This window comes from Sugiyamaella lignohabitans, chromosome C (genome assembly GCF_001640025.1).
Source record: "Sugiyamaella lignohabitans strain CBS 10342 chromosome C, complete sequence".
NCBI classification, from domain to species: Eukaryota; Fungi; Ascomycota; class Dipodascomycetes; order Dipodascales; family Trichomonascaceae; genus Sugiyamaella; species Sugiyamaella lignohabitans.
Window position 1 is genome coordinate 1,476,226 of NC_031671.1, and position 27,058 is coordinate 1,503,283.

Sequence of the window (27,058 nt, forward strand, 5' to 3'; positions counted from 1 at the left end):
GCTACGACCACATCTCGAGTAAAACAAGATTTCCCGTCCGATCAATCATATTTAAGTCTCGGAGAGCCGTGATCAGTAATGCCGTGGGAGACCAGGCGTGAACACAGGGTGTTGTAGCTCATTTTTTTTTCGCCGAAATTACGGCTTGCAGATGTTACTTCTCTCCAAAGACAGGGTCTCTCACCACGACAAGCGCTCCCTTTCTAAGAAGAGTCGTACCAGCCCGTCCGTCACTCGACGTGGAGGTCGCGAAGCGAGCAAAACGGGGTCTTGGGCGTTGCAACTGCTGGAGGCAACCCTCACCTGGTAAATGCGACGTTCATAAATTAAATATAGATTAAGCTTGAGGGAGGTATTTTTTTTTATTGTTGGTTCTTTCTTGCAGCCTGTTGCTCCAAGACGTCGTCCATAGAGATTCCAGATCTCTCACACATGGATTGGAATGCGCCACCTTTGATGTTCATGAGAGTGACTGGGTCATCGAACTCAGCAACCTCTCCTTGTTCCAGAACGAGGATTCTATCATAGGCTAAGATGGTGTTTAGACGATGGGCAATGCAAAGAATAGTACAATGGCTGAATTCGTTGACAATAGTTGTCTGAATTCTGTGATCAGTCTGGAAGTCAACTGAGGATGTGGCCTCATCTAAAATGAGAATTTGAGATTTACGGACCAAGGCACGAGCAAGAGCCAGTAGTTGGCGTTCACCCAAACTAAAGTTGGTACCTTCATCGTCTACAACACTATCGAGATGGAACTTGACCTTGTCCATACTCAAGCTACCCTGTTTAAGAAGCTCGAGATCCTTGCTCTCAACCAACCAAGATCTTCGAAGAGCATCCCAGAGCTCGACATCCGTGCATGTTCCAAAAGGATCAATATTCGATCGGATGGTTCCTTGGAAGAGCACTGGATCTTGTGGGATAATAGATAGCTTCATACGAAGCTCGTTGAGACCAAGGGTGCTGATATCCACGCCGTCGATGTCAATGGATCCACCGCTCATTTCTGCCAACCTATACAGAGCAACCATAATGGTACTCTTACCAGCACCAGTACGACCGCAGATACCAATTTTCTCACCACCATTGATGTTGAGGTTGATATTCTTCAACACAGGAGGCAGTCCTGGTTGGTAAGCCATGGTCATGTTCTTGAAATCGATTCTACCCTCCTTGGGCCAGCTGGGGTCGGGTCTGGTAGCTTCGATATGGAAAGGCGCTTCAGTGGGAAGTTCGTAAGCATAGTGGTGGACACGCTCGACAGAGTTCATGTTGTTCTCTACCGATGCTAATTGACGAACAATCATAGACATCATGTTAATAGTCTGCAAGAGCGATGAAAGCACCAAACCAACTGAGGAAGGACTAATCGAGAACTGACCAGTAACACAAAGCATTGTAGTAACAAGAGTCAGACCAGCACCAACCAAATCGAGTCTCAATGCCAACCAACGTTGATTAGCAATAGTAAGGTAATAAGGAGCATTCATCTTATCAATAGCCTTTTCACTCTTCCTAATGAATATTTCTTGGTTGTTGTAAGCCTTGATAGTTGAAGTTCCACTGAGAGTCTCACCAAAGTGACTGAACAAGACAGATCTGCCCAACGACTCCATACGCTTGATTTCACGTGCAGACGCTCTGTAAAACTTGGCAGCAGCAAAGAAGAAGAACATCAAACCGACAAGGGCAATGGCAAAGTATGGCAAGTAGATAATAACAAGGATAAAAGCACCACCAACACTGGAAACTGACATGAGCAAAAGACGCGATTGATCACTCATTTCGTTGTCGACAGTGTCAGTATCCTTTGTGAATCTGTTGAGAATACGGCCCAGCGGTGAAGTATCGAAGAATGACATGGGAGCGTGAAGAACTCGGTTTACACCTTGTACATGTAAGGTCAAACTGGTCAAATTGATAATGTGAGTAATGGCAAAGAAGAACAAGAACGAGAATACAGCACTGAGAATACCAAACATAACAAAGATTCCAATATAGAATGGTTCAGTTCTACCAGGGAACTTGTTACCAGTCCAGAAAGAAAGCCATGTGTTGGTGAAGAGTTGACAGAAGGTAGACAAAATCATGGCACTAAGAAGCAGAGGTAAAATAGCATATGAAATGGAACCACCACCAAGCTTGAAAAACGCCATGTATGTCTTCAAAGGAACAGCGTCAGAAGCTTTTTCCTCAGCTTGCATCAAAACACCCAGCTTCTTCTTTTCATCTTCGCTAAGGGTCTTGGGATCTTTAGAGGCAATCTTCTTGATTTCGAGTGCTTCCTTGTCGACATGCTCCTTGGCCTCTTCCTCTTCCTCTTCAGCAGGAATATCATCGTCAGATTCTGACTGGTGACCATAAGTAAGAAGGTTGTTGAATTCTGGGACAGTTTCCTTCAAGTAGTCAACAGAACCGCTGTAAGTCTTACCAGTGTTGTCGAGGAAAATCACTCGATCAGCATATTGCAACATTGACAGTTGGTGGGTAGCGAGCATTCTGGTCTTGTTTTTGAGCAGACCGCAGATACAGTGATCAATAATGTGCTTACCAACGTGAGCATCGACAGCACTGAGAACATCATCTAGCAAAATAATATCGGCATTCCAGTAAACAGCTCTGGCCAAGTTAATACGGGCCTTTTGACCACCTGAAATGGTAATACCTCTTTCACCGACCTCTGTTTGGTCTCCAGCTGGCAAGATCTCTAGATCCCTGTTCAAAGAACACGCGTAAATGACCTCCTTGTACCATTCTTCGTCAAATGGTTTACCGAAAGTAATGTTATCGCGGACTGTGGCATTTTGTACCCATTGTTGGCCACAGAAAGCCAGCTGGCCATTCAAAGTAACCGATCCATCCAGCTTGCGCATACCACCAGCAATAGCAGCTAATAGCGAGGATTTACCCGAACCAATAGTACCAGTGACAATTACAAATTCGCCATTAGCGACAGTCAAGTCAAGTCCGGAGAAACCGTTAAACTGCTCAACTTCCGAATCAGAAACGGCATTCGCAGATTCGGTTAGATGGTCAATGGGTTCAACAACGCCAGGAGCCGGAACATCTTGAACACTGCGAGCTTGCGCATTAATCGACTCGGCAGGAGTAAGGGCATTTGTCTCATCCTCATCAGCTTTTGAAGGTTGGCTCTTGGCGTGATACTTGTCAGCTGAAGTAGAGTCTCCATCAGATTCCGAATCATCGCCTTCTTTTTTAGCATCGTCCTTTTCCCAGATAAAACTACCGTTCTTGACGGCAATAGCATCATCTTGATCGACGTTATATTCGATGTAGAATTCGGCTTCACCTGCAGATAACAGATCCTGAATACGATTAACAGCCAAGAACGAATCATAACCAGCCATAATAGCCAGAGGCAAGAACATAAGAGGCATACGGGTGATATTGAATGTAGTCAAACTGGAAAACACAGCGGCTGGGTTCAAGTGACCACCGGTACTGGACAAGGTGACAAACGAGACCAAACCTGCCAAGGTAGGAGCAGACACAAACAAAGCGTTCAACAAGTTTCTGGCAGTGTGCATGATTTTGATACGGTGCATTTCATCCCGACGAACCTCAGCAACCTTTTCCTCATATGCTTCTTCCCAAGAATAGAACTTAATAATCTTCATGGCCTGCAGAATCTCTCTCATAATGGAAACTCTGGTATCAGTGATCTTATTGACCTTCTTACGGATCTTACCCAATACCTGTGCCATATAAGTGACAATGAAGAAACATACAAACAGCAGAGCGAAACCAACAAGACCAGAAGCACCAATATTAGTCAATACAATGACAATACAAATTACAATAGATACTGGGAATGTCCAAGCAAAGTGTAACCATTGTAAGGCAAAATCGATACGGTGACAATCGGTAGACATTAAATTAGTAAGAATACCGTTGGTATAGTGAATACGAGCCTTTCCAGACAAACGCAGCGACTTTTCATAAATAGCCTGACTCAACACAGACCTTGCTTGGGCTCCGGTCATCATAGCTCGGAAAAAGAAGACATTTAAAAAAAATGAGTTAACCATGAATAACAAAACAATGCCAATTGCATAACCGACACCCTTACCAACAGACACCGACGAGTCCACCTCTCTAACCATTGTAAATGCAATCAACTTCTTACTCAACAGTGGTGTGAATGCCTGGGCACAATCACTGATAATTTTAAACGCACCGGCTGACCACCACTGGTAGAAAAATGTGCTATTTAGCGCTCTCAGCACGGAAAACCTAGGTAATGGCATATTTCTGATCTCATGCTCTGAAAGACCCTTTTCCCGGGCTTCATTCTGCGCTTTTTCTCTATAAACTTGTAAATAGCCCTCGAAAGTGTCAAATAGTGCCTTGGCAGAAACAGACGTCCCCTCAACAGTCCATAAATCCTGCTCAACCAAATCTCGCAAATATCCTGTCTACAATCATCTCGTTAGTACTACCCCCAAAAACAATCTTCTGAACTTCGAGTAAGCATTGCCTCCGGCGGCTGGGGCTCCGCCCCAGACCCCGTAGCTCCTCTCGCTGCGCTCGAGTCGGACTTTGGGAGACAGACTTCGCACTCGTAGGTGTAACTAATTCGTCATAACTCGGACCTAGGCCTGACTTGTGAACCAGGATCATAGTGCCAAAAGCATAGTTCATTTCGGATGGTTCGTTCGATGTACATACCTTCAGCACGGGATAGATCCACTGGAATGTGTATCGATCAAAAATAGATGCCGTTGGCTCGGGATATGGCAGTCGCTCTTTCGGTATTGGAGGGATCTTTCGCCCCACAAACGGCGTGAGCATTGTGAATTTTCCTTTCTGTTTCTCAGTTGATCCAGGGGTCTCGCTGGTATCTGAAGACGCACCTGAGGAAACACTTCGTGAGACTACAGCATCGCCTTTTTCTGAGACAGGCTGGACGTTGCCTTCAGATGATGACGAAGAGCCTGCTGACAGTGGCGTTGGCTCCAGTTCCAACTGTGGCCCTGAGAGATTGCCTTTCTTCTCTTCAGACGACATGGCTCTCAAATTACTAATACCCGCTACGAGTACTCTAATTAATGTAAACCGTCTTGGAGAAAATCAACAAAACTTCTGATAAATAATTATCGGAGATACAGAGTATTTAAAAAGCTTGCTTAATCCAATATATATTTCATTTTCATTAGATCCAGATCGGCGTTCCTGGCGATTTTCGGAAACATCTGCGAAACACGGACTCCGATCGCAGTGATCTATGCGCTTAAAACAGTCTGTTTTACAACCGTAGAGCGTCGATCGCGCAATCCTGTATGTACGGCACCACCGTTTAACAGCCACCAAGCCACTGACAAAGTCCCAATTTCTAACTAACATGCATGCATCTCACTTTCTTTTATGGGTTAAATGTCGTTGTCAATATTTCAAGGCGACTGATAAGGTTAGGTCCGCTAGGTGGGGGGTTTTGGGCAAATAGTTGGGGGTGTGACTGGTGAGTCGGTCCTCGACTCAAGGGCCAACATTGCTCATTCGCCTCTCAACTTTACCACTGGTTAAAGTTACGCCACAGACCCTGTTTCTCGCTTCCTTTGTCGCTCGGATATTTAAATATACACTTGGAATTGATTGCGTTTTGCGTACTTAGACTGACGATTGAACGAAACGAACTGAGACGTTCGGGAACAACCCAGCTCGTGAAGCCTGCTGGTCCATGCTTCCATGTGCCTATCGGAGTCCAACGATCACTCAATTGATAAGGAAATCGCCGCACTCGTTTCTCCGTCTGATAAAATCGGCTGCCGATTGATCGGCTAAACAAAGAATCCGGAATACGGCCATTCACTGTTGCTTGTTTGTGTTAAAACCGTGAGCAACCTTTCAGGTTCCGCGAAAACAAGTACGGCGTCAACTGCATTTTTTTGTCGAACCCTGAAGCTCAGCACTCTCCTCAACCCACTCGGTCCTCCGGTCCATGGATATGCAGTACTAGCGGGATCTGAGACAGTTGACCGACTGTAGATGACTAATGCATGTCCGCTTGTTCTAATCGTGGCTGGTTCTGTAAATCACATGAGAACGGGATATCGTGGGCTAGAGAATCGTGATCACTAAATCCTGAACTAGTCGTCTGCATGGGTCAACGTGGTCTCCTATTAACCTGCTTCAATAATTAACACGCTAACAAACTCCATAATCGACACCTCTCCTTCCTGGCTAATTACACCCTCGTATGTCCGAGTAAAGACGGTCCTTCGGGTGAGAACGGCCAAAGGCCCATTTTGGGTGCTTACATGGGAATATCTGAGGGTGCCGGTGTGCCTCCGGCGGCTGGGGCTCCGCCCCAGACCCTGGTTGCTCCTGCTTCGCAGGAGGTTCACGGGCTATAGTGAATGAGCTGGAGCTGGTCTAAAGTCGAGTGTGAGTATGATTGGGAGAGGAGTTGGGGTTCAGTTTATAATCGGTGGTTCTGACTCTTTCAAACTAACTAGCAGTAGATTTGGACTTCTGGCACGCTTTTGAACTAGCTCCAGCTGAGGCTTCGCTGACCTGCCATGATATCTCCAGAAAGCTGATCTCTGCTGTGTTCGGTAGCTAATGCAAGATAAAGTTAAACTTCTGCAGGGACCGGGCTTAATCTTGCATTGACACTGCATACAGCCTGTCACGTGATTCCGTCCTCCAGCCGCTAAAATGATAGTTCGGAACGGAACAGACACGTCTCCGACCACGAGCCCATGCCTCGGATCAATTGCTGGCACATGCTGTAGTCAACCCGTTCCCTCCAGCACCCTCTCCTGCGAAGCAGGACCAACCAGGGTCTGGGGCGGAGCCCCAGCCGCCGGAGGCAGGCCCTCCCCGTCGAAATTGTCGTACCACGAGAAAAAGAAGCCCTGAGTGGAGCCATTTAAGCCACAAGAGTGTATAGAAGATGCAGATGTGTCGTGGTTGTAAGAACCAGCCCGTGGACTGATAGTGTTAGGGCTGCCAGCTGATGCCAAGGAGAAGAGGTGTGGACCAATGTTGCTTGGACACCGGGTCCATCGGCTGACAGGTGGTCCCGTAGTTTTATATGTCAAAGAGCTGCACCGAGCAAACGTAATTCTATGAGAGGGTATAGGGACGATCGCATATGTAGCGAAGGTTTCGAATGGTGTGTCCAGGCTGAGTTCCTATCTATAGTATGTGCTATAAGTCATCACGTAGAGGTTCTATACATTTAATAATAAAAGCGTGCCTGCTTATAGCAGAAGGCATCCCCAATCGGACTTTTTAAGGTTGATCGACGGCTTGGTGTTTTTTCTGGGGTTCCGACTTCTAAGATATCTCGGATGAATGTTTAGTTGTCTTCCCATACATAGTTTGACCTGTGATAGTTTCAGGAATTAGGACTCACGACTTTAAACCGGCTGCTATTTCTTATGCGAATCATGCGAATCAGTAGGACAGAATCGTATCGGCGATTTCCCCATTCATGTCAACTCCATATTGCATGGGTCAAGTGGTGTGACCCATTCAAAGGTGCATGGGTCAAGCTCAATTCGAGCATACCCACTCGGAACTGGCTACATATGCTGTTGTTCTGTTTAATCTGTTGACACCATGCCTTTTGGTATGGTCCATGGCTTTTCCGCGTGCTTGCAGAGAAGCACGAAATTATATATGGCACTTGATGAGGCGGTTTCAGGCGTGAACTCTCAAATTTGATATAATATTTCAGGGGTAATTTTTCAGCATCAAAAATTAAATGAAACAAAAGAAATAAAAGAAAAAAAAAGAACAAAACAACTAGACCGAAGTCGGTTAGATCTTTAGGTTTATTAAACGCCGCTAGCAGTTTGACATTCAGTTACGGTGTCCTTAAAGTACATGTTGAGCTGCCGTGTTTACAGTTAAGATCTTAGCTGCGCCGTTGCTGCAGCCCCCTGCACCACAAACTTTACCGATGATGCAAACATAACCCCTTAAAATGCCCCAAATAGGATGGATTATTGCCTAATATGCAAGTAGCCAACCAGCCATGGCGATTATTTTTTTCATCCGTCAATCTGCTCGTCATATACCTAAAGCAAGCGACTGCTTGATTTCTCCACTTCTCTTCTCCTGTGAACGGACCAAAACATGAATTCTGGGTTCTAGCCAGTTTTTATTGAGGTAGATGGCGATCTCGGACGCCAGATCCAAGCGGATTGGATTAGGTTGGTTCATCGGTGGCTTGCGAGCCCATATGCGAATTCAAATTCGGTTTAAAAAGCAAAAATGAGAATCTAAAAATCGAGATAAAAGAAAAATAAATAAAAAAAAGAAATACTATAGACTACTTTTGGTTTGTTCATTGTCGTATAAGTCATTTTGATAACATATGTTATTGTGAATGTCGTGTTTGTTTTTGTTTTTTTGGTCTCACAGAATTTGTGTAGCCCTGTCCTATCACACGCTACTTACGGTCGCTATGGTCGGAAGAGCGGTGTATGCAATGAGGAGGTGAAGATCAACCAGATCTTGTAGGGGGATTCCCGTAGATATCCGCAGATATGCATGTTTTAGAATCAGAACCAGATCTCAAATTGCTGTGGCTGCTTAGCTGATATCGCTCGGCCGGCAAAACTTTCTCGGACTAACACTGCCTCGAATCCAGCCTGGAAATATGTGCCACTGCTGGAACTGGCCCGCCCATGACGGCCATTACTCAGAGCAATCACACTTGCTAACTCTGGCAACGAGCCAAGAGTGCGCCGAACTCAACTTCTATTGCCGACAGTTATAATTTTGAACTCAATTGCATGTCAATAGCTTATCGCTTCCTCTCGGGATTATACGCAGACGAGAGACATGGCTTGAGCCGAGCCGGGGATCAAACTATTGACTCAGCGTTTAACTCTACTACGATGTGCTGTCGGCAACTGCATCAGAGGGGGTCTGTAGGGATTTTGTAGGGGTAGTAGTAGTAGTAAGAGCTGTAGGGTTCGTAGGGGTTATAAGGGATGTACGGGGCTGTAGGGGGTCTTTTGGGTTGTAGTATCTGTAGGGGTCGTATGGGATGTAGAAATTTTTCGGGCGGCTGTGGAAGAGGGAGGGTAAAACGGCTTTTGGAGGGGGTAATGAGGGGATATGGAGAAGCATGGATTAGAGGGGTGTCGCAATGTATTTGTTTGTCTTGGCTATACGGGTACACCACAACTTCTTACTTCATAGATGAACGAGGGACTTGCCTATTCAGTCATAGCCAAAAGAGGTGGCAGCGTGGGATCAACAAAAGTTTGGTTGCAAGTGGAGCACGGGGCCCTGCAACCGTTTTCAACCCATATCCATATTTGGTTAAAGTGGGTAAACGGTCTATGCATAAGGTTATTTTTTCCTGCAGATCAAATGCACCTCATGGTAGGTCGGACGGGACTTGCCAACAGAACCACCGAGACACCAGCGTCATTTCCACGCATTGCACCGCTTCTATTTATAAGTTTGAAGCAGTTAGAAGAGGAGCCCTCACTCCCTGCATCTAACTGCGGTTGAGCCTCCCACTCGATTGCAGATTTTACGTCGACTTTAAACGCAACTCCCTCGGACGGTATGTTTACAGCTTGGGGGTCACTGGCTGCATCATACCTGCCCATCATTGTGATTTCTGCTTTGATTTGTTTTGTTTTTCAAAATGTTGTTACTTTTTGCAGAGTCAAATGTTGATAGACTTGCTTTTTGCCAATGCATTTTCCCGCTCCTTTCTTGAGATCAGGGCTTATGCTTAATTAATGTCTATAGTACTTTAAGTACGTGTGATCCACTATCGATAAAGTATTTATTCTTTCTCCTTATACATCATTTCTATTATATTATCAATTGGTACTTTGTATTGAATAAGCCTTAGACCCTTAAACCATCCCCAGGTTCCAACGGTTCTCCATTGTTCGCTTAGGTTCTTGTTTCAGAAGTCAAAACTTAATTTGAGGCTGTTTGTTTCAACTGGTTTGAGCCCAATCTAGGTGCAATTCCGATCTCGTCCCTGTCAAATGTTCTATCATGGTAGCGGTCTCTCAGTCAGGCACTCCTAATATGTCTTCTGGGCCACTTGGAATGCTACCACTTCCTGGGTCTGGCTCTTCTAGTTCAGCTATTAATTCTTCTGCGGGCCAGGTCAATTATCATAGCATGTCTAGTTTGGTCCCCACTACCACAATGTTGGATTCTTCCAGCAACCTGGATATATATTCTGCTCCAAGACAGCAGTATCTCCCCCAGAGCTATAGCTACATGGGATTTTCACGACCGCCTGTGTCGCTCCAAGCTCAACCACAGTCACACCACCACCAGCTTCAGCCCCAAATACCCCAACAGTCTTCTTATAATCACCAACAACAGTACCACTCACAGTCTTCACTTCAACCAACTTCACAGCATCATCAACACCTGCCACTCCCTCAACTACCACAACTTATAGATCCAAATAGCAGTTTATCAAGCCAAGCCCAACATAGTCTGTCGTCCTCTTTACCACCACCTCCTATTCATCATGATGAGTATACCTCACACTTGCCGCCACCGCCACTTGCCAATAGTCACTCTTCCAATACACTCAGTAGCATGGGGAGTATGAACTCGCTGTCATCTTTCAACGACGATATGAGTACAGATGCATCGATCAACTCACCCTCTGCCCATGGCTCTCAATTGCATCATCAGACATCTATCGACAGGCTGTCTGATCACACCTCTCTCCACGACCCCAACTCCCTACAATCAAAGCCGCTGTTGAAAACTAAAGCATCGTCCTCATCAATTATTAACAAACGGAATCAGCAGCGCAGGAAAAGTTCTTCTCATAACTTGCGCAAGACTTCTCACAATTACGACATCATGGCTGCTAGCATGCCGCCTCTGCCAACTGACATGGAGGACATGCAGTATGCTCGTAAACCAAAATTCTCTACTGAAGATGACGAACTGCTTATCATGCTTAAAGAAGAAAGAAAATTGACTTGGAAACAAATCGCCGAGCACTTTGATGGCCGCACTGCAGGGTCATTACAAGTCAGATACTGCACAAAGCTTAAGCGACCAAAGACTCCTTCTTGGAGCGAGGAAGATCTGAATACGCTAAAAGATGCAGTTCACGAATACGAATCGCAGAAGTGGGGAGTCGTTTCTGAAAAGCTTGGAAACAAGTATCCAGCAGATATCTGCCGAGATAAGTATCGGCAAAGTTTGAAAAAAGATAATCATTCCGCTAGACCTACTACTCCTCGAATCAACAATAGTCAACCTCCCACTTCACACTCGTCAGGGGGTATGCACACTGGTCCTGACGCTCAACACCAAAACCACGCCCTTCAAACACCTCAACCTATAAGTTCTATTCCAATGATGCATAACAGCGGCTTCTTACCGCCCAGCTGACTAGTTTTATTTTATTTTATCTATTTTATTTTAATTAATACATTTAATTTCCACTCTATCTAATATTTCTCCAAATCTTTCATGTGTAAATTACCCCTGACGCGGCTGATATCTCCGTTGCCCTGGAAACCCTGGATGCAGCCATTTAACGAAAACCAAAACATGGCCACCAACCAGCTCAGTTCACTTGCCTCCGATTCGGACGTAAATATTCTGACTAGGGAAAGCACAAGAGATACTTATCTTTCAGATCAATCAGCCGCTTCTGGTAACTGGTAAGATTCAAACAAAATATCCTGAAGTTTTTATATCAACAACATTACTAACTTATAAGCTTTTTTTGATCAGCTCGTGTTGACTGACGACAGACTCTATCATATCATCAATGCCTGCTCCAGTAAATACCCCTGCCAAAAAAGGTGGAAGTACTTCTGCTAGTTCTGTTGTTAGTGCCAGTTCTACAGCCATTACTTCCCCTATGCCTTCACAAGATCCATTGACTGAACGCCGGAAGCGTCAAACCAAACGTGATGAAGCGATCAGAAAGAAATTAGAGACCGAGATCAATAAACGCCGTAATCAGGTTGGCAAAACTCGTGCTCCTAGACGCCGTCCTGCCGGCAGCGTATTAGCGCTTAAACCATCTCCTCCATTGACTATGAAATTTTCCACCTCTATCCACGAAGCTGCTCAGTTCATGTCTGCTAAACGAGAGAACTGTGTGTTGGTTCTAGATGACGATGAGAGCATCTGTGGTATTTTCACCGCCAAGGATCTGGCTTTTAAAGTTGTCGGATCTGGCTTGGATGCCAAATCTATGACTATTGAGAACATCATGACCAAAAATCCACTCTGTGCTAATACCGACACTTCGGCGACTGATGCTCTCAACTTGATGGTGAGTCGTGGATTCCGCCACTTGCCAGTAATGGACGAGAACCATGACATTGCTGGTGTTCTTGATATTACCAAATGTTTCTTCGAAGCCATGGAAAAGCTAGAACGGGCATATCAATCATCTAGAAAACTGCATGATGCTTTGGAAGGTGTCCAATCCGAGCTCGGATCATCTCAACCAGCACAGATTATCAGCTACGTTGAGGCACTGAAGCAGCAGACAGAGGGCCCTGATCTTGAGTCCATTTTGTCGACAAGCGCTTCGCCAGTGTTTGTTGATGTTAAGACCAATGTTTCTGAGGCTGCCGCATTGATGAAGGAGAACCATACCACTGCTGTACTCGTTACAGATCAAAACAGTATCACTGGTATCTTCACAAGTAAGGACGTTGTTCTCCGAGTCATTGCTGCTGGTTTGGATCCTAAAACCTGCAGTGTTGTTCGAGTAATGACCCCTCAACCTGACTTTGCACCCAAGTCGATGACCATTCAGGCCGCTCTCCGTAAAATGCACGAGGGTCACTACTTGAATTTGCCCGTGATGGGTGATGATAACGAGGTCGTTGGCATCGTGGATGTTTTGAAGCTGACTTATGCTACTTTGGAGCAAATTAATAATATGAATGGTGTGGGAAATGATGGATCGGAGGGCCCTGCCTGGAATAGATTTTGGATGTCTTTGGATAACGACAGTGAATCTGTCCATTCCGATAGCCATAGCAATCGCCCCATAACCCCCATGTCTAGCCGAAGATCTGGTCAGTTCCCTGAATTAGACGAATCGCTACCTCCTTCCTCGCCACCTGAAGTATCTCAATCGGAATTAGCCCAATTCAATATTGCAGAGTTGGGTCCCAACGACTCTATTTCTCGTTTGGGTGCCTCGCGACAACAAAGTGGACTGGCCGATGAAGATTTATTGTTGGCTCCCTTCCCATTCAAGTTCAAATCTCCCAGTGGTAGAGTACATCGAGTTACAATATCCGCTGATAGCGGGATTTCATATTTGCGCCAGGCTATCATAGATAAGTTCAATGCTAGCGAAATTGAGTCTCTCGGAGGGGCAGGTTTAGTAGAAGATGACAAGCTTGTTGAAGTTGGTTTTGCTGTCAGCTATATTGATGATGAGGGAGATGCTGTAGCTATTACCACTACTCAAGATTTAGTCGACGCTATCAACATTTCCCGGATATGTGGATTCGATAAAGCTGACCTCTATGTTCACCACCCCGACACCCAAGTCGAGCCAACTAAAAGCACCGCGAAGTCGTCGAGACGGTCACTTGGAGCGACGCCAGAAGATGGCGACGTCCTTGATGAGACTACACCTCTCCGACGAAAGGAGAAAACCCCAATTGCTACATCTACCGAGGTTATTCCTGGCGTTCCCAACGAGCTGCTTTTACCTGGTGCCATTGTCACACTGGCTGTCTCAATCGTACTGGTATTCTCATTCGCCAGACGATAAACCTTTCTGCTTTTGCTAGATGCTAGATATAGATACTAGATACTACTATGAATAAATTAATACCCCTCGTTATCATTGGATCAGGCAGGTGAACTAGCCGCTGCCACTACCATAACAATCTAAGTCGGATAGAAAGCAGCTCAGAAATTCTTTCAAAAAATAAAAAAATATTATGTACAAAGTGAGAGCACCTACGGTTATATACAGATTATGAGTTGAGTGCCTTTTGCAAAAGCTCTTCTTGTCTTGCCTTCTCGGCATTTCTAGCACCTGCAAGGGCTTCCTTGAAGCGCAACTTCTTGTTTCTCTTTTCAGAAATAGCATCCCGTATAGTGATGTTTAATCCTTCAAATTCTTTAGGATCCAGGTAAATAGCTTCTGGCTGGTTTTCATCATAGCGGCGGCCAGCAACTTTTGTGGTCAGATATTCATACACATCTCCAATAGTCTGGACTTTAGATAAAACAGCATCAGGGATAATGACTGAGAGCTCCCGTGACACTTCCTTAGTATAACTGAATCGAAGGTTCAAGTCGTCTAGACTTTGGTCGAGATATGATGCAGATGTGTCATTACTACTGGTGAAATGCTTGTTGTATGCGTTTTGAAGGGCTTCGGTAACTTGGGTCTCTTGAAGCTCAGGAGCTGTCGCTTTTAAGGGCCAGGCATTAACCTCAAATTGGTTTCTTTCCTGTTCCCATGACTCGTCTTTAGGTGGAGCACCAAGAACTCTTAATTTTACTCTTTTATCGCTGACTACTTCTGATTCTCCAGATTCAAGTTCCTTCATTACATCTTTCGTCTTGGTCTGTTTAGGCACAGGCTTGGACTCATCCTTCACACCCGCCCTACGGAAGAAATCAAACAAGTTGGATCTTGGAATAGACGACGACAGCTGTCGATGCTGTTGTAAAGCCAGCCTTGGAGCTATCGTTTGTAATGATCTTCTGAGCGATAGCATTGTATAATCTTTAGTTTTCAAAGATGATTTTGTGAAGCTGTATAGACTACATCTCACTGTCAATCTCGAATTTTTCAGATCTTGGGTAGGGGTTGCAAGTTACTTTCTCATGCTATTAAAGGTTACATAGAGGTCCCTGCAGCAAATCAACTTACTATTACAACCTGAGTGTTCGATATTATTAGTTGATTCGTCCAATTAATTAAAGAAAGTAGTAAAATTTAAAGACATTATAGCTTAGATACAAGCCAGGTCGTCTAGAAAATAGCAATTTTGAAAGTGTACTAGGAGAATGACGTTTCTTTGATTTACAACCTGAGAGTATGTCCATATACTGTGTGCTAATGTGATGTAGGCCACACAATTCGTTAATGCTTTTATATATAGATAGATAGATTCTAACGGAAAAACATCCACCAGATCAGGAAGAAAAAGATAAGCCCAACGCCTATGAAAGGAATATATTGTCTGATAAGGGCTTCAAGGTTGATTCTTCTGGCTGCTCTGCGATATTTTTTAGACTCGGTTCTTAATGACGATGACAGATCCGACATTTTATCAAGCGAGTCGCCTCTATAAAGCAAATCTTCAATGTTTTTAGTCATAACTTTGGTGACATCTTGCAATTCAGCATTCAATTTGTCGATATTTTGGGTGGCTCTGGCATCCTGGTAGACTCTTTTCGTTTTCTGGATGAAGTTATCAAATTGAACAAATGCAAATGGTCGTGTTTGGCGAAGAGCTTCTTGTCCATAAGATGTGGAAAATTCCTTATCCAGCTCTTCCAAGTATGAAAATGCTAGTTTTCTGGGGTATGAATGGTCTGCAATGCACAAATAGATGATTTCATTAGCCACTAGGTAGCTGGACTGTCGTTAATATGTCATACCTTCAACAGCAAGATAATATGCTTAGGTTTGTAAACATAGACTATACCAGTTATGTTTAACAACACAATTGAGTACGGGGAGAATAGAGAACTTACTGAATTGTATAGCTGCCACTTTCAATACTGGCACGTTGTTCAGAATTTTCATTGATTTTTCTGACAATGACTTTGATTTGTTTCTTTTGTTCTGTGAGCTTTGTACTGTCACCTTCTTCGTCGACTGACGCCGTTAATGGCAAACCTATATGATGTGTTAGCACTATGATCCACAGAGGCAAGAGATATGGCCGGAATGGAGTAGCAATCTATCCAGACACAAATATGCCATATAATTTCACATACCATCGTGGCGGCGAGCAATAAATGTAGATAAAACCATTATATTCAAAAAAATTTGTATGTCCAGTATAAACTAGACTGATTCCTATCTCAAGATATAGATTATCGTGTTTCAGTTTTGAAGTGTATGAACACAGTGTAAATTGAGGCAAGGGTTGGAATGGGCGTCTCCGCTAGAGCGATGAAGGTATTCGCATTCTCTGCAGGCAACACGCAGACCCTGCATGAGATAGAACCTAGCAACGGATAGTGAAAACGAAATAAATAAAAAGTATTTCCAAATATATAAGAAATTAAGCTACCAAGAATAATTCTCTTCAAAATAATCAACTCGAGCAACTGAATTAAGAAGTTGATCAGAAACTGCCACTCGGACGCCGTCTGACATCGACCCTGGACCGCATGTGACAAATGCAATTGTACCTGCATCCTCTTTTATCATTTCGTTCGACACTAGAAGCCTCAGTTCGGGTTTATAATAATGAAAATTGAGTGCGGTTATAGCAGACACCTCCTTGTTGCACTGTGAGCTTGCACAAGTCCCATAAAGAGTTTTAGTTGAGGAATTGGCTGGACTACTGTTGGGTACTTTGACGCTTTCGCCGTGTGTTCTGGTATAGTAGATATCTATTTGGGTTAAAGTACCTAGATCTTTAATTTTCCTCAATTGTTCAGAGAACCACTCTAAGGGATATTTGTCTGTGATGACCCAGATAAGCTTTGATTGTTTCTGCTCCGTATTCGACAATATTGTTTGACTTAATGCAGTAATGCCTAGCCCGCCAGCTATGTACACGACCGTGGCGTAGCTGCCCAATCGTAGCCGGCTACCGTACTGACCTTCAAGAAGTACTGGAGTAGTACACTCTTTCTCAGACTGAGCTTCAATAGCATTTTTAAGAACAGCAGTAATTCCTTGTTTCACAGCAGCGTATACAATGAGGTGTTCATCGTCGAAGTCAGCAATTGTAAACGGATGAGATTGCCAGAACAAATCATATCGCAAGACATACATAAAGATATAACCTCCAGGTTTTGGCTTCCACTTTGATTTACTTCGCGGAAACATGAACTTTATTGTTCTTTCACCTTCACAAAGACAGATTTGGGCCCGAATGACTCCACCAGATCTCCAAATACGGTATACTCTAATAATTCGGTCATAAGTCCAAATAGCAACAGAAGAGTATATAAACTCATAGCCGTCATGAGGCCGAGATAAATGGTACCACACACTTGGAAGCGTTATCGCTGCTATAATCACATGCAGCATAGAGAACCATTCATAACTTCTGACCCGGAGGCATCTCAGTGAAAGTATCGACATTAGTGATATTGAAATCATTGCTATCACACCCCATTTGAAAAACATTTGCTGCCATGATATAATATATTTATGGCGTAGACCTTGATAGATTGATTCTACAATGGCATGAATTAAGGCAAGCAGAAATACTATTCGTCCTATCCATTTGTGAAATATGTTAAAAGTATCAATTTTCCAGCCTGTGAAATAGAGTAGAAAATTATTTCTTCTCCCAAACAGAAAAAGAAGATTCATTTGTGCAAGGACCATCATTCCCGTTCTATTCCCCAGGGATTTTAATATCTGCTGCGTCGCCGTTGGCATACTATAATTTGGCAATATTATTGAGTAGTCGACACATAGAAGAGCGATAGTGAATGCAAAATAACCGAAAATTATTAATGATTGAGATCTGGTAGGAACATTCATTTTCATATTAAAGATCCTACATGGTTGCGAGTGGTGATATGTTGCCAGTGGAGGAAGTAGCAGTCGCTGGCGAACTTTTCTGGCAAATTTGAAGTCGAGTTGTCGCAGCACCTGGGGGAAGAATTGATAACAAATGTTGGATATAGAGCTCAATATAACCATAACCAAAAAGTATCCAAGTGAGACACATCTGTCCAGTTAGAGGTTTCAGCATTAGGCCATACCTTGTGCTATCCATTACTTACGAGTATCTTACAGCCATCATACTATCCCCCAGCCTGGCATTTCGTACTTTGAAATTGTGTTCTGTTGTTTTCTTTGGCAACACAAATCCTTTATCAGGTTTGGAGCTATCTAAAGGTGTTAAATTATGGGCCCTTTCAACGTATCCTGTAATATTTCCTTTAAACTTAGGGCATCTATGCCGCAATTTCTGGAAAGCAGCTTCCAAAAGCAAGGGATTTTGGCCATTCAAAACAATACACCCGACTACAGTGCTGATATAAGCTTCATTACTACAGAGACATTTCTGTAGCGACCTGTGACCATCTATAGCAGGACTACATCCAAAGTCGAACTCTTCGGCAGATGCCATACATGGGTCAGCATATTGATCATGAACATAAGCATCTATATGGCTCAAACAGAGAGCCAGAAATATCACATGGAATAGTTTCATTAGGATGCCGAAAAAACATGGAAATGTTGTGTTTCTTTTTGCAAAGAAAAGCAGGTGGTCATATACGTATCTTTATATTATATATATATATATATATATTTACCTACGGTTACCTTATCTGCTTCATATTAGGGTCCAGTAGCTTATCTTCTAATCTAGGATATGCAAGATTATAGAAGGAAACTCCAGATATCCCGTTTCGAAGATTGAAATAAACAAACAATATCACAATCAAGTACAAGTGTGATATTTCTGGATATCTAATTAGGTGTTATATACAGAAAGCATGAAACTGGTCTGAAGATCAGAATGTTAATGCATATATCAAATTGAAGCAGATATCTTGCTACCGCTTTTACTCTGATTTCCTAAAGCAGCACGCTCTGGATTGAATCTTAGTCAATATGTTCAAATTGTATTAATTCGCCTCCTAATAATTTAGCTTTTATTCATCATTCAGGACTATTACGGGCTATCAATAGGACGGTGATTTGTAATTCGGTCCAGATTCATTACCTAATGCAGTGGATTGCATCAACACGCCATACGTGGGGGTAGATTTTGGGGGCAGCTACACTACTACTTAACCACGTCAACGGAAGTCGTTTTGTATTCATTGAAATTAATCCAGGTTATCTAAAATGGTTGCTAAAGAATTAGACGTCATTGTAGTTGGTGCCGGTATTGGTGGAATTGCTGCTGCCAGTGAATTGGCTAAAAATGGGCTGAAAGTAGTTGTTCTTGAAGCTCGGGATCGTCTTGGTGGAAGATTGTTCACTGATCGAAAGTCAGGATCCAAACCATATGAGCTCGGTTGTAGCTGGCTCCATGAATCCGTTGACAACCCATTATTAAAAATTGCTTTGGATAATGATATTAAGGTTACTTATGATGATGGAAGTATTGCTTTCTACGACAAGAATGGACCATTGGATGGCTCTAAAGAGCTGGGTCCTGCTGCTAGTGATTTCAATGCATTTGCCAGTATTTACTTTGCTGACCACAGCGAGGATATCTCTTATGGAGAGCTTATTAACTTATTCATCAAACAGCATCCCACACTTACACAGGTCCAGAAGGAAGAAGTTCCTGCATTACTTGAGTTTCCTCAAGTCGGCAAGGGACTTGAATCAAGTCAATTGTCTGGTAAACTGGCCTTTAATGGAGGCGGCAAGGGCAGAGATCTTGCTGTTCCAGGTGGATATGATGCCATCTACAATGCTATAAAGAAACCTATTGGCGATGAAAATATCATCCTGAACTCACCAGTTGAATCTGTAGAGACTGACAATGAAAAAGGTACCGTCAGAGTTCATACTGCTGGTGGAGATGTGTACACTGCCAAATATGCTATAATCACTGCTCCATTGGGAGTTCTCAAGCACAATGATATCAAGTTCATTCCTCAGTTGCCAACCTCCCTGACTCAGGCAATTGAATCTGGAGCTGTTGGTAACACCGGTAAGGTGTACTTTGAATTTGACGAAGTATTCTGGCCAGCAGATGTCGACAAGATCTTATTCGCTGGAGAACCCATTCCAGTTGTCATCTCCAATTGGTATAAATATAATGGAGAGAAGAAGCATCCTGGTTTGTATCTTATAACACCTCCTCCTCTGACCGCCAAGCTTGAGCAAGACCACACTCTCGCATTTGATGCTCTCAAACCAGTTTTGGAAGCTCTTCGAACAGATAAATCCAAGCCTGTTCCTACCCCGACAAAAGTAACCACTTCCAAATGGTCTGTGGATCCATATTCTCGTGGCTCATATGCCACCTATACAGTGGGCTATGATCTTGACAAGGCTGTTGGTGCATTTGAAACTGGCGCAGGTCACGTTCGTTTCGCTGGCGAGCATACCATCTTAAGAGGAGCTAGTTTTACACACGGAGCTTATCGTAGTGGTCTTCGTGAAGCTGCTTTTATTCTTAAACAGCTGAAGAGTAGACTTTAGATATAGCCTGAATGGCATGTTATTCCAGACAATTTATAAATTATACTTATTATTTCCTTTTACTCAATGATCTTCCATGTAGTTTGGGTACTATATGAGTCGCTGATTAACGCTCCCAATCAAATTTGAACTTTGGAAGAAAACAGATATAAAAAGAGGCTGAAATTTAAATCAGATTTCAGATTTAGACCTGGTGTGACTAGAAGCAGGGTCTGAGACAGTGGGGCACCTCAGACCCACTCACTATATGCATGCCGCGGATCAGCCGGTGGAAATACGTGTGCTTATCTTGACTATAAATAGTGGGCGTCTCCGTTACTTGATCTGAAAAATTTGTCGTTTTTAGTTTGTCCAAGCCAAAAATGACCGTTAGTGACTTTGATTCTTTTCTTACCGAGTTACCCAAATGTGAGCACCACGTTCATTTGGAGGGAACGCTGAGTCCCGAACTGCTCATCGATTTAGCTAAACGGAACAATATCAAGCTCCCGGAAGAACATCCTCCAACCATAGAGGCCCTATACGATCGTTATTCGAAGTTCAGTTGTCTTCAAGATTTCCTTGATCATTATTATGTTGGTATGTCTGTTCTGATCTATGAAAAAGATTTCGAAGATTTGGCTTACAACTACTTTGTCAAGGCCCACCAAGATGGTGTTCATCATGCCGAAGTTTTCTTTGATCCTCAGGCCCATCTAGAACGAGGAATTAAACTCACTGATGTGGTCTCTGGTATCACTAAAGCCCGTACTAGAGCAGAGTCTGATTTTGGTATCACCACTAAACTCATCATGTGTTTCCTCAGACATATCCCCTCGTCTGATGCTCTAACTACATTACATGCTGCTGTTCCTCATATCACTACTGGCCACATTACTGGTATTGGTCTTGACTCCAGTGAATTAGGTTTCCCACCACACTTATTTAAGGAAGCTTATGCTACTGCTCGTGAGCTTAACTTGGAGCTGAACTATACCGCACATGCAGGTGAAGAGGGTGACCATACATATGTCCTAGGAGCTCTAGACGATTTGAAGGTGGAACGTATTGATCACGGTATCCGATCTGCTGATGATGATGCAACTCTAAAGAGGCTAGCGGCAAATAATACGCTATTGACTGTCTGCCCTATGTCTAATCTTAAACTGAGAGCGGTCAAGTCTATTGGCGACATCCCACTTCGCAAGTTCCTGGAGTACGGCGTTCCATTCAGCATCAACAGCGATGACCCAGCTTATTTTGGCGGATACATTTTAGACAACTATAAAGAAGTGCACAAGCATTTCAACTTCGACCTTGCAACATGGATTAAGATCGCCGAAAACAACATCCATGGCAGTTGGATCAATCAAGACCGCAAAGACGTTCTTCTCGCTAGAGTGGCCGATGTGAGAAAGAAATACATCCACCTTGCCTAATCGGTTTTTGACCTGTGTAATTATATGCCACCCTAATTATTAATAGATTTTTAGATACATTTCCCGATGGTGCCTCCGGCGGCTGGGGCTGTGCCCCACACCCCTCTGCTCCTGCTTCGCAGGAAACTGTTAAGACCGTGGAGGAATATTATTCATTGTATGGTAGTAGAAGTTGAGTCTCTGTCTGGATTCAGTATTGACAGCATTATAAAGTTAACAGACTCCCTTTGCAAATGCAAGACACCATGTGAGCGACATACCTCCATCTAGCCACTGGGGATTGAAGTTGGTGCTGAAAAACCTGTAACTCGCCTTGGGATCAAACAGTGCGAGATTGATCATCAAAATTCCCTTCCATCCACTGTCGACCTTATCTACTATGTGCTGAATTATCTGGTCCCATTCTTCTTTGACAAACTTGGGACTCCTCACATATGACGATACTGGAGTTACTGGGATCATGTGAATACCTTGTACATACTCTGGATTCATACCAAAATATGTTGCATGGTCAATCTTGTTCTCGAAAGTAATCCCACTAACTTTATTCTTGAGTACCTTTTTAGGCTGGATGCAATTATCGTCTTCGAATAGCATGTACTTGTTCATAGCCCTTCTCATGATAGCAATCATCAGGTTGCCACGACTTTCCATAGCAGCGTCTCCTGAGACTAATCCCCACAGTTTAACACCATATGCAAAGTGATAGTCCTCTGACGTCGACTCCTCGTCTTTTCCATCGCCTGAGAGGAACAGCCCCTTTGCCCAGGAATGGCCAACAAACCAATCAAAAGATCTCGAAATGGGAAATTCCTTGTCTTCTCCGTAATTAGATGTATCACGTAGTAGAGAGTTCACATATACTCTGTTTTCGTTGATCCAATTACCGCCATACTCTTTGTCCAACTGGCCGATAACTGCAGCAGCATGGAAGAAGTATCCATAATGGAAATGGTGATCGTTATAGTAAGTATTTCCAAAGTCGGCGTTAGGATCGTTGTAACCAGCAACAGAAATTAATCCCTTGAATGTGGTATCGTATACTAACGGGTTCTGTTGTTGGTTCCTAGAAAATACTGCAAAAACATCTTTTAACTTCGTCAATCCCTTTTGAGTAAGAGCATCATCTTTAAGAATATATTTAGCGACAATCAGAACAAATGCAAACTTGTCAATTCCTTTACCACTGAAATACATGGAGTCCAAGCAGCCTTGACCCTTCATATCTTGCTCGAGCTCCTGTTCCGCTGTTCTCCTCAAGAGATCTAGGTCTTCCGAACTATACTTGCCAAACTCGAAATTTGCATCTGATTTGTTGGTGATATTTTGCGCCCACGGCAAGAAACCTATAAAATTTGGCAAATCTTCCTCCATCTCGAGATTGTCGGTAACACATGCAGTCATTTTGCCCATGGTAGTAGAATCTAATAAAATATTTGTTCTAGTCGAGGCAGTCGCTTGTGTGAAAGACTCAACATGATGAGGTAGAGCATAAATAAGAGTCTTTTGACCCGCTCTACTACGACCTTGTACGTGGTATTGAATTTTATACATGCCTTTGCTACCATCATTGAAAATATTGCCTTGTAGTTCAGCAGAAACAGCATAAGCACCTGCTGCATCGTCATATACGTTCTCGGCTCCTTGAGGGCAAGATCCGACTTGAACAACTATGCCAATGTCCCCTACTCTGACATTAGCTACAAGGTGATTGTTATCTCTAAGCGAAAATTTGGGCAATTGATCATGGCCATTGGCAGCCGACACATATAATACCCAACTCACACCGTTAAATAAACGAAGTGTATACTTGTCAATTCCATTTATTGGACAGGGAGCTGGTTCAACTGATTGAAACCCAACCAGAGATTGAATTTGAGGAGTCAAGTTTCGATAAATACCAGTAATGAATCCAATTCCAGACGCCAGTGGGATATCAATTCTGCTCGAATTGTTGCTTGTCAAAGCAAGGGTGACGCTAACTGAAAGGGGTGTATAAGAGTCTGTAGAAAGTGTAACATTGTCCTGATTGAACTCACAAGCACCGAGATTAGCTGACTGAATTCCTGCTGGATTGAAATAGTATTGAGCTGGATCATCATTGGGATCATTGCCAAATACCCTTTGGCTCTCAGTGCAATGAGAAACTGCAAACCCTAATAGATCAGGAGTTTTCGACCACCAGACAGCATAGGGATGAGGAAAAGCTGGGAGAGTTTTCTGATCTAGAAACAGATTGGCATAAAACTTGTTAGTCTGGACAGCACATTGTGAGCCATGTTGGAAAGGCAGTGGATGTGGTTTGCGTTGGAATACGTCTGAAATTGGCGTGCCAATGGGCACAAAAGGATTACCATTGAATCTTGAAGGACCAGGAGGACCACTGGAACTTGGTCTTGAATGTGGTTGAGGAGCAGACTTCATGGACATGGCCGCCTGGGCCTGAGCGTCGATAAAAGCAGGACGCGGTGGGATGGGAGGAGGAGTGTCATTGTTATTGTCTCCTCGGTGGTGAAGATTGTGAAGCTGATTCCGAATCTCGTTGAACATTGTTTATGACAAATACCAACGGAATTCAGTCGAATTGGTCTGGACCCGATAAGATAAGATCTAGCACGAGCATCCACACCGCGCACCATAGTCATAAATATGTCCATACTTCACAGCCACATGCAGGCGCATGGCATTTCCATCTGTACCCTAATCACGCTGCATATTCAGGGGTAACAAGTACAACCCACCACAGCATATCCATTCTGCCGTCCAACTCACTACTGAACATGATTCCTCCCTAATTGGACTCGCAGTTTGGACTGAGAACTCTGGTGCCGATCCTGCCTCCAGCAGCTGGGGCTCCACCCCAGACCCCGTGGCTCCTGCTTCGCAAGGATTGCTGGAACCGTAGACGGGGCGACTCGAGCGTAGCGAGAGGAGCAGTGGGGTTTGGGGCGAAGCCCCAGTCACCGGAGGTAAACCCCCTCCCATATTTGAGCCCGGGACGAATGCCACCTAGGGGTCAGTGGGGGTAAGGGTGTCGTGCGTGGGGGTACAATATAAAAAACTCGTCAGCGAGGAGCAAGCGACTGGAAACGATGGGTGAGAGAGTGCTGATATTGTTAGTAGAAAGTCATCAAAAGATTAGTCGACGGGAGATAAAGTAAAGCAGGGAAATTATCAGCCGGAGATTAGTTAATTATCCAGATGGATGCCTATTTCGGCAGTTTGTTTGCCACATTGGGAAGGTGGCCTCGAAGTACGCAATGATCTTCGCGCTAAAATCTGCATATTTTACTTAAACGGGTAATGAAGATGAGAAATAACAAATAATCACTGGGGTTCTCGAGTGTGTGATTTTGAGTTCGTGTGACCACTTTTAAGGTAATCGTGTTCCTGTTAGTGGAACCACTGCTAGGAGAAGGGCTTGATATGATGGTATCGTTTAATAGTCGAACTTGACGATAGGAACATTTCGTGTAAAGGTATCTGTATTTCAACGCTGCCCGATACTTTTGCTGCAGGTCTATGTACCTCGAGGTTACTTTTTCACTCTTTTTTTCCGGAACTTTCTTTTTGTAAATCTTACCCAGACAATACCCCCCCCCTTCGTCGCTTGTATTTAGGTCTCGCCAGGTGACACAAAGTTATCAACTTACCACGCGAGCAGATCGGATCTACCAAGCGAGTTCAAGTCAACATGTCAGAATCTACTTTGGAGTCGTCTAATGGCGACAAACCCACTACTAGTTATGAAAGCGACAAGAGGTCCCCTGATATTTACGTGGACGATGAAGAGTTTCATGACAGTAAACCATCAGGGTTTTTACTGATTCTTGTTATGGTTTCTTCAGTTTCACATTTCATGTTTGGATATGATACTGGTTATATCTCAGCTGCTATTGCAAATATTGGAACCGATCTTGGCCCTGATGTGTTATCATATGGACAACAGGAGTTTATCACGTCAGCCACTTCTTTAGGTGCTTTTTTCGGTGCTTTGATTACTGGTTTTTTGGCTGATTTCTTGGGCCGTAAGAGATGTTCGATGTTTGCTAACTTCTTTTTGATTGTTGGTGCTGCTATTCAGTGCGGTGCTCATACTGTATGGACTATGATTGCTGGCCGTTTTGTCATGGGTATTGGTGTGGGTCTTGGATCGGTTGTGGCTCCTCTGTACATTACTGAGTTGGCACCCCCTAGATACCGTGGCCGGTTGACTATTATGGCCTCTATTATTAGAACAGGTGCCCAGCTTATTGCTTATGGTATTGGAGCTGGTCTTGATCATGTATCTCATGGATGGAGAATCTTGATTGGAATTTCCATGATCCCTTGTGTACTGCAGACTGTTCTTTTGATCCCACTTCCTGATTCCCCTCGATACCTTGTTCAAAGGGGTTTGCTTGATCAGGCCAAGAGTGCACTGACTCGGACCCATGTTGGAGCCACTGAAATGTCGATTGACAACAAGATTGCTGAGCTCGTTATTAGTACCAACGAGCTTTACCCTGAAGGTACCACTGCTTTTGGAAGATTTTTGCTTCACATTCGTGACTTGTTCCTGATCCCTTCAAATCTACGTGGTCTGGCTATTGTCTGTGGATCTCAAGCCATTAACCAGTACACCTCGTTTAACGCTCTCATGTACTTCTCGTCGACTATTTTCGCCATGTGTGGTTTCTCCAACCCTACTGCTGTCTCGACTGTCGTTGCTGGTACAAACTTTGTGTTCACTGTGGTGGTTTACTATACTATCGACCGGGTGGGACGTCGTAATCTCATGTTGATTTCCCTTGTTGGTATGACTATTGGTCTTGCTGTTAACGCTATTGCTTTCCATTACATGGACATTATTTTCAGCAATAACTCTGCCACTGCCGCTTCCACCAACTCCAACACCTGGGGAATTGTGATTATTATCTTCATGATGTTCTACGTTGCTTTCTTTGCTATTGGAGTTGGTGCTATCCCATGGCAACAATCTGAGGTTCTGCCTATGAGTGTTCGTGGTCTGGCTTCCAGTTTGGCCTGTTGTGTCAACTGGAGTGGCAGTTTGGTTGTCGCCTCCACCTTCTTGACTATGATGCAAAATATTACCCCCACTGGAACCTTCTCTTTCTACACTGGTATCTGTGTTGTCAGTTTCGTCTTCATTTGGTTCTGCTTCCCTGAATTGAAGAACCTCAGTTTGGAAGAAACCCAACTTATGCTAGAAGACGGCTTCAATGTTAAGAAGTCGGTCGCTCTTTCCAAGGAAAGAAGCAAAAAGGTTATCAACTAGACACTGGTTTTAGGCCAGGGTGCTTTAGTTAAACAACACCAGTAATATTTTTGATCCTAT

The 27,058-nt window shown here is 43.8% G+C and overlaps 9 protein-coding genes across 9 annotated transcripts; 5 read left to right on the top strand and 4 right to left on the bottom strand.

Moving 5' to 3' along the window:
• Positions 1 to 362: 362 nt before the first annotated feature.
• YOR1 (ATP-binding cassette transporter YOR1) lies at positions 363 to 4,271 on the bottom strand (the record flags this gene model as incomplete). The annotated part of the gene is made up of 1 exon (XM_018881223.1): positions 363 to 4,271. One exon carries the CDS (start codon positions 4,269 to 4,271, stop codon positions 363 to 365), a length of 3,909 nt encoding a protein of 1,302 aa, XP_018733834.1.
• Positions 4,272 to 10,005: 5,734 nt separating this feature from the next.
• On the top strand, positions 10,006 to 11,379 carry AWJ20_4164 (uncharacterized protein; the record flags this gene model as incomplete). Its single annotated transcript, XM_018881224.1, has 1 exon — positions 10,006 to 11,379. One exon carries the CDS (start codon positions 10,006 to 10,008, stop codon positions 11,377 to 11,379), a length of 1,374 nt encoding a protein of 457 aa, XP_018733835.1.
• Positions 11,380 to 11,764: 385 nt separating this feature from the next.
• AWJ20_4165 (CBS/PB1 domain-containing protein) lies at positions 11,765 to 13,744 on the top strand (the record flags this gene model as incomplete). The annotated part of the gene is made up of 1 exon (XM_018881225.1): positions 11,765 to 13,744. The coding sequence occupies one exon, from the start codon at positions 11,765 to 11,767 to the stop codon at positions 13,742 to 13,744; it is 1,980 nt and encodes a 659-aa protein (XP_018733836.1).
• Positions 13,745 to 13,952: 208 nt separating this feature from the next.
• Positions 13,953 to 14,705, bottom strand: AWJ20_4166 (uncharacterized protein; the record flags this gene model as incomplete). Its single annotated transcript, XM_018881226.1, has 1 exon — positions 13,953 to 14,705. The coding sequence occupies one exon, from the start codon at positions 14,703 to 14,705 to the stop codon at positions 13,953 to 13,955; it is 753 nt and encodes a 250-aa protein (XP_018733837.1).
• Positions 14,706 to 16,231: 1,526 nt separating this feature from the next.
• Positions 16,232 to 17,002, bottom strand: FRE5 (Fre5p; the record flags this gene model as incomplete). Its single annotated transcript, XM_018881227.1, has 1 exon — positions 16,232 to 17,002. The coding sequence occupies one exon, from the start codon at positions 17,000 to 17,002 to the stop codon at positions 16,232 to 16,234; it is 771 nt and encodes a 256-aa protein (XP_018733838.1).
• A 1,986-nt stretch (positions 17,003 to 18,988) lies between these two features.
• FMS1 (polyamine oxidase) lies at positions 18,989 to 20,302 on the top strand (the record flags this gene model as incomplete). Its single annotated transcript, XM_018881228.1, has 1 exon — positions 18,989 to 20,302. One exon carries the CDS (start codon positions 18,989 to 18,991, stop codon positions 20,300 to 20,302), a length of 1,314 nt encoding a protein of 437 aa, XP_018733839.1.
• A 362-nt stretch (positions 20,303 to 20,664) lies between these two features.
• On the top strand, positions 20,665 to 21,720 carry AAH1 (adenine deaminase; the record flags this gene model as incomplete). The annotated part of the gene is made up of 1 exon (XM_018881229.1): positions 20,665 to 21,720. One exon carries the CDS (start codon positions 20,665 to 20,667, stop codon positions 21,718 to 21,720), a length of 1,056 nt encoding a protein of 351 aa, XP_018733840.1.
• A 213-nt stretch (positions 21,721 to 21,933) lies between these two features.
• On the bottom strand, positions 21,934 to 24,270 carry DSE4 (Dse4p; the record flags this gene model as incomplete). Its single annotated transcript, XM_018881231.1, has 1 exon — positions 21,934 to 24,270. The coding sequence occupies one exon, from the start codon at positions 24,268 to 24,270 to the stop codon at positions 21,934 to 21,936; it is 2,337 nt and encodes a 778-aa protein (XP_018733841.1).
• A 1,144-nt stretch (positions 24,271 to 25,414) lies between these two features.
• ITR2 (myo-inositol transporter ITR2) lies at positions 25,415 to 26,998 on the top strand (the record flags this gene model as incomplete). The annotated part of the gene is made up of 1 exon (XM_018881232.1): positions 25,415 to 26,998. The coding sequence occupies one exon, from the start codon at positions 25,415 to 25,417 to the stop codon at positions 26,996 to 26,998; it is 1,584 nt and encodes a 527-aa protein (XP_018733842.1).
• Between the last annotated feature and the right edge of the window lie 60 nt (positions 26,999 to 27,058).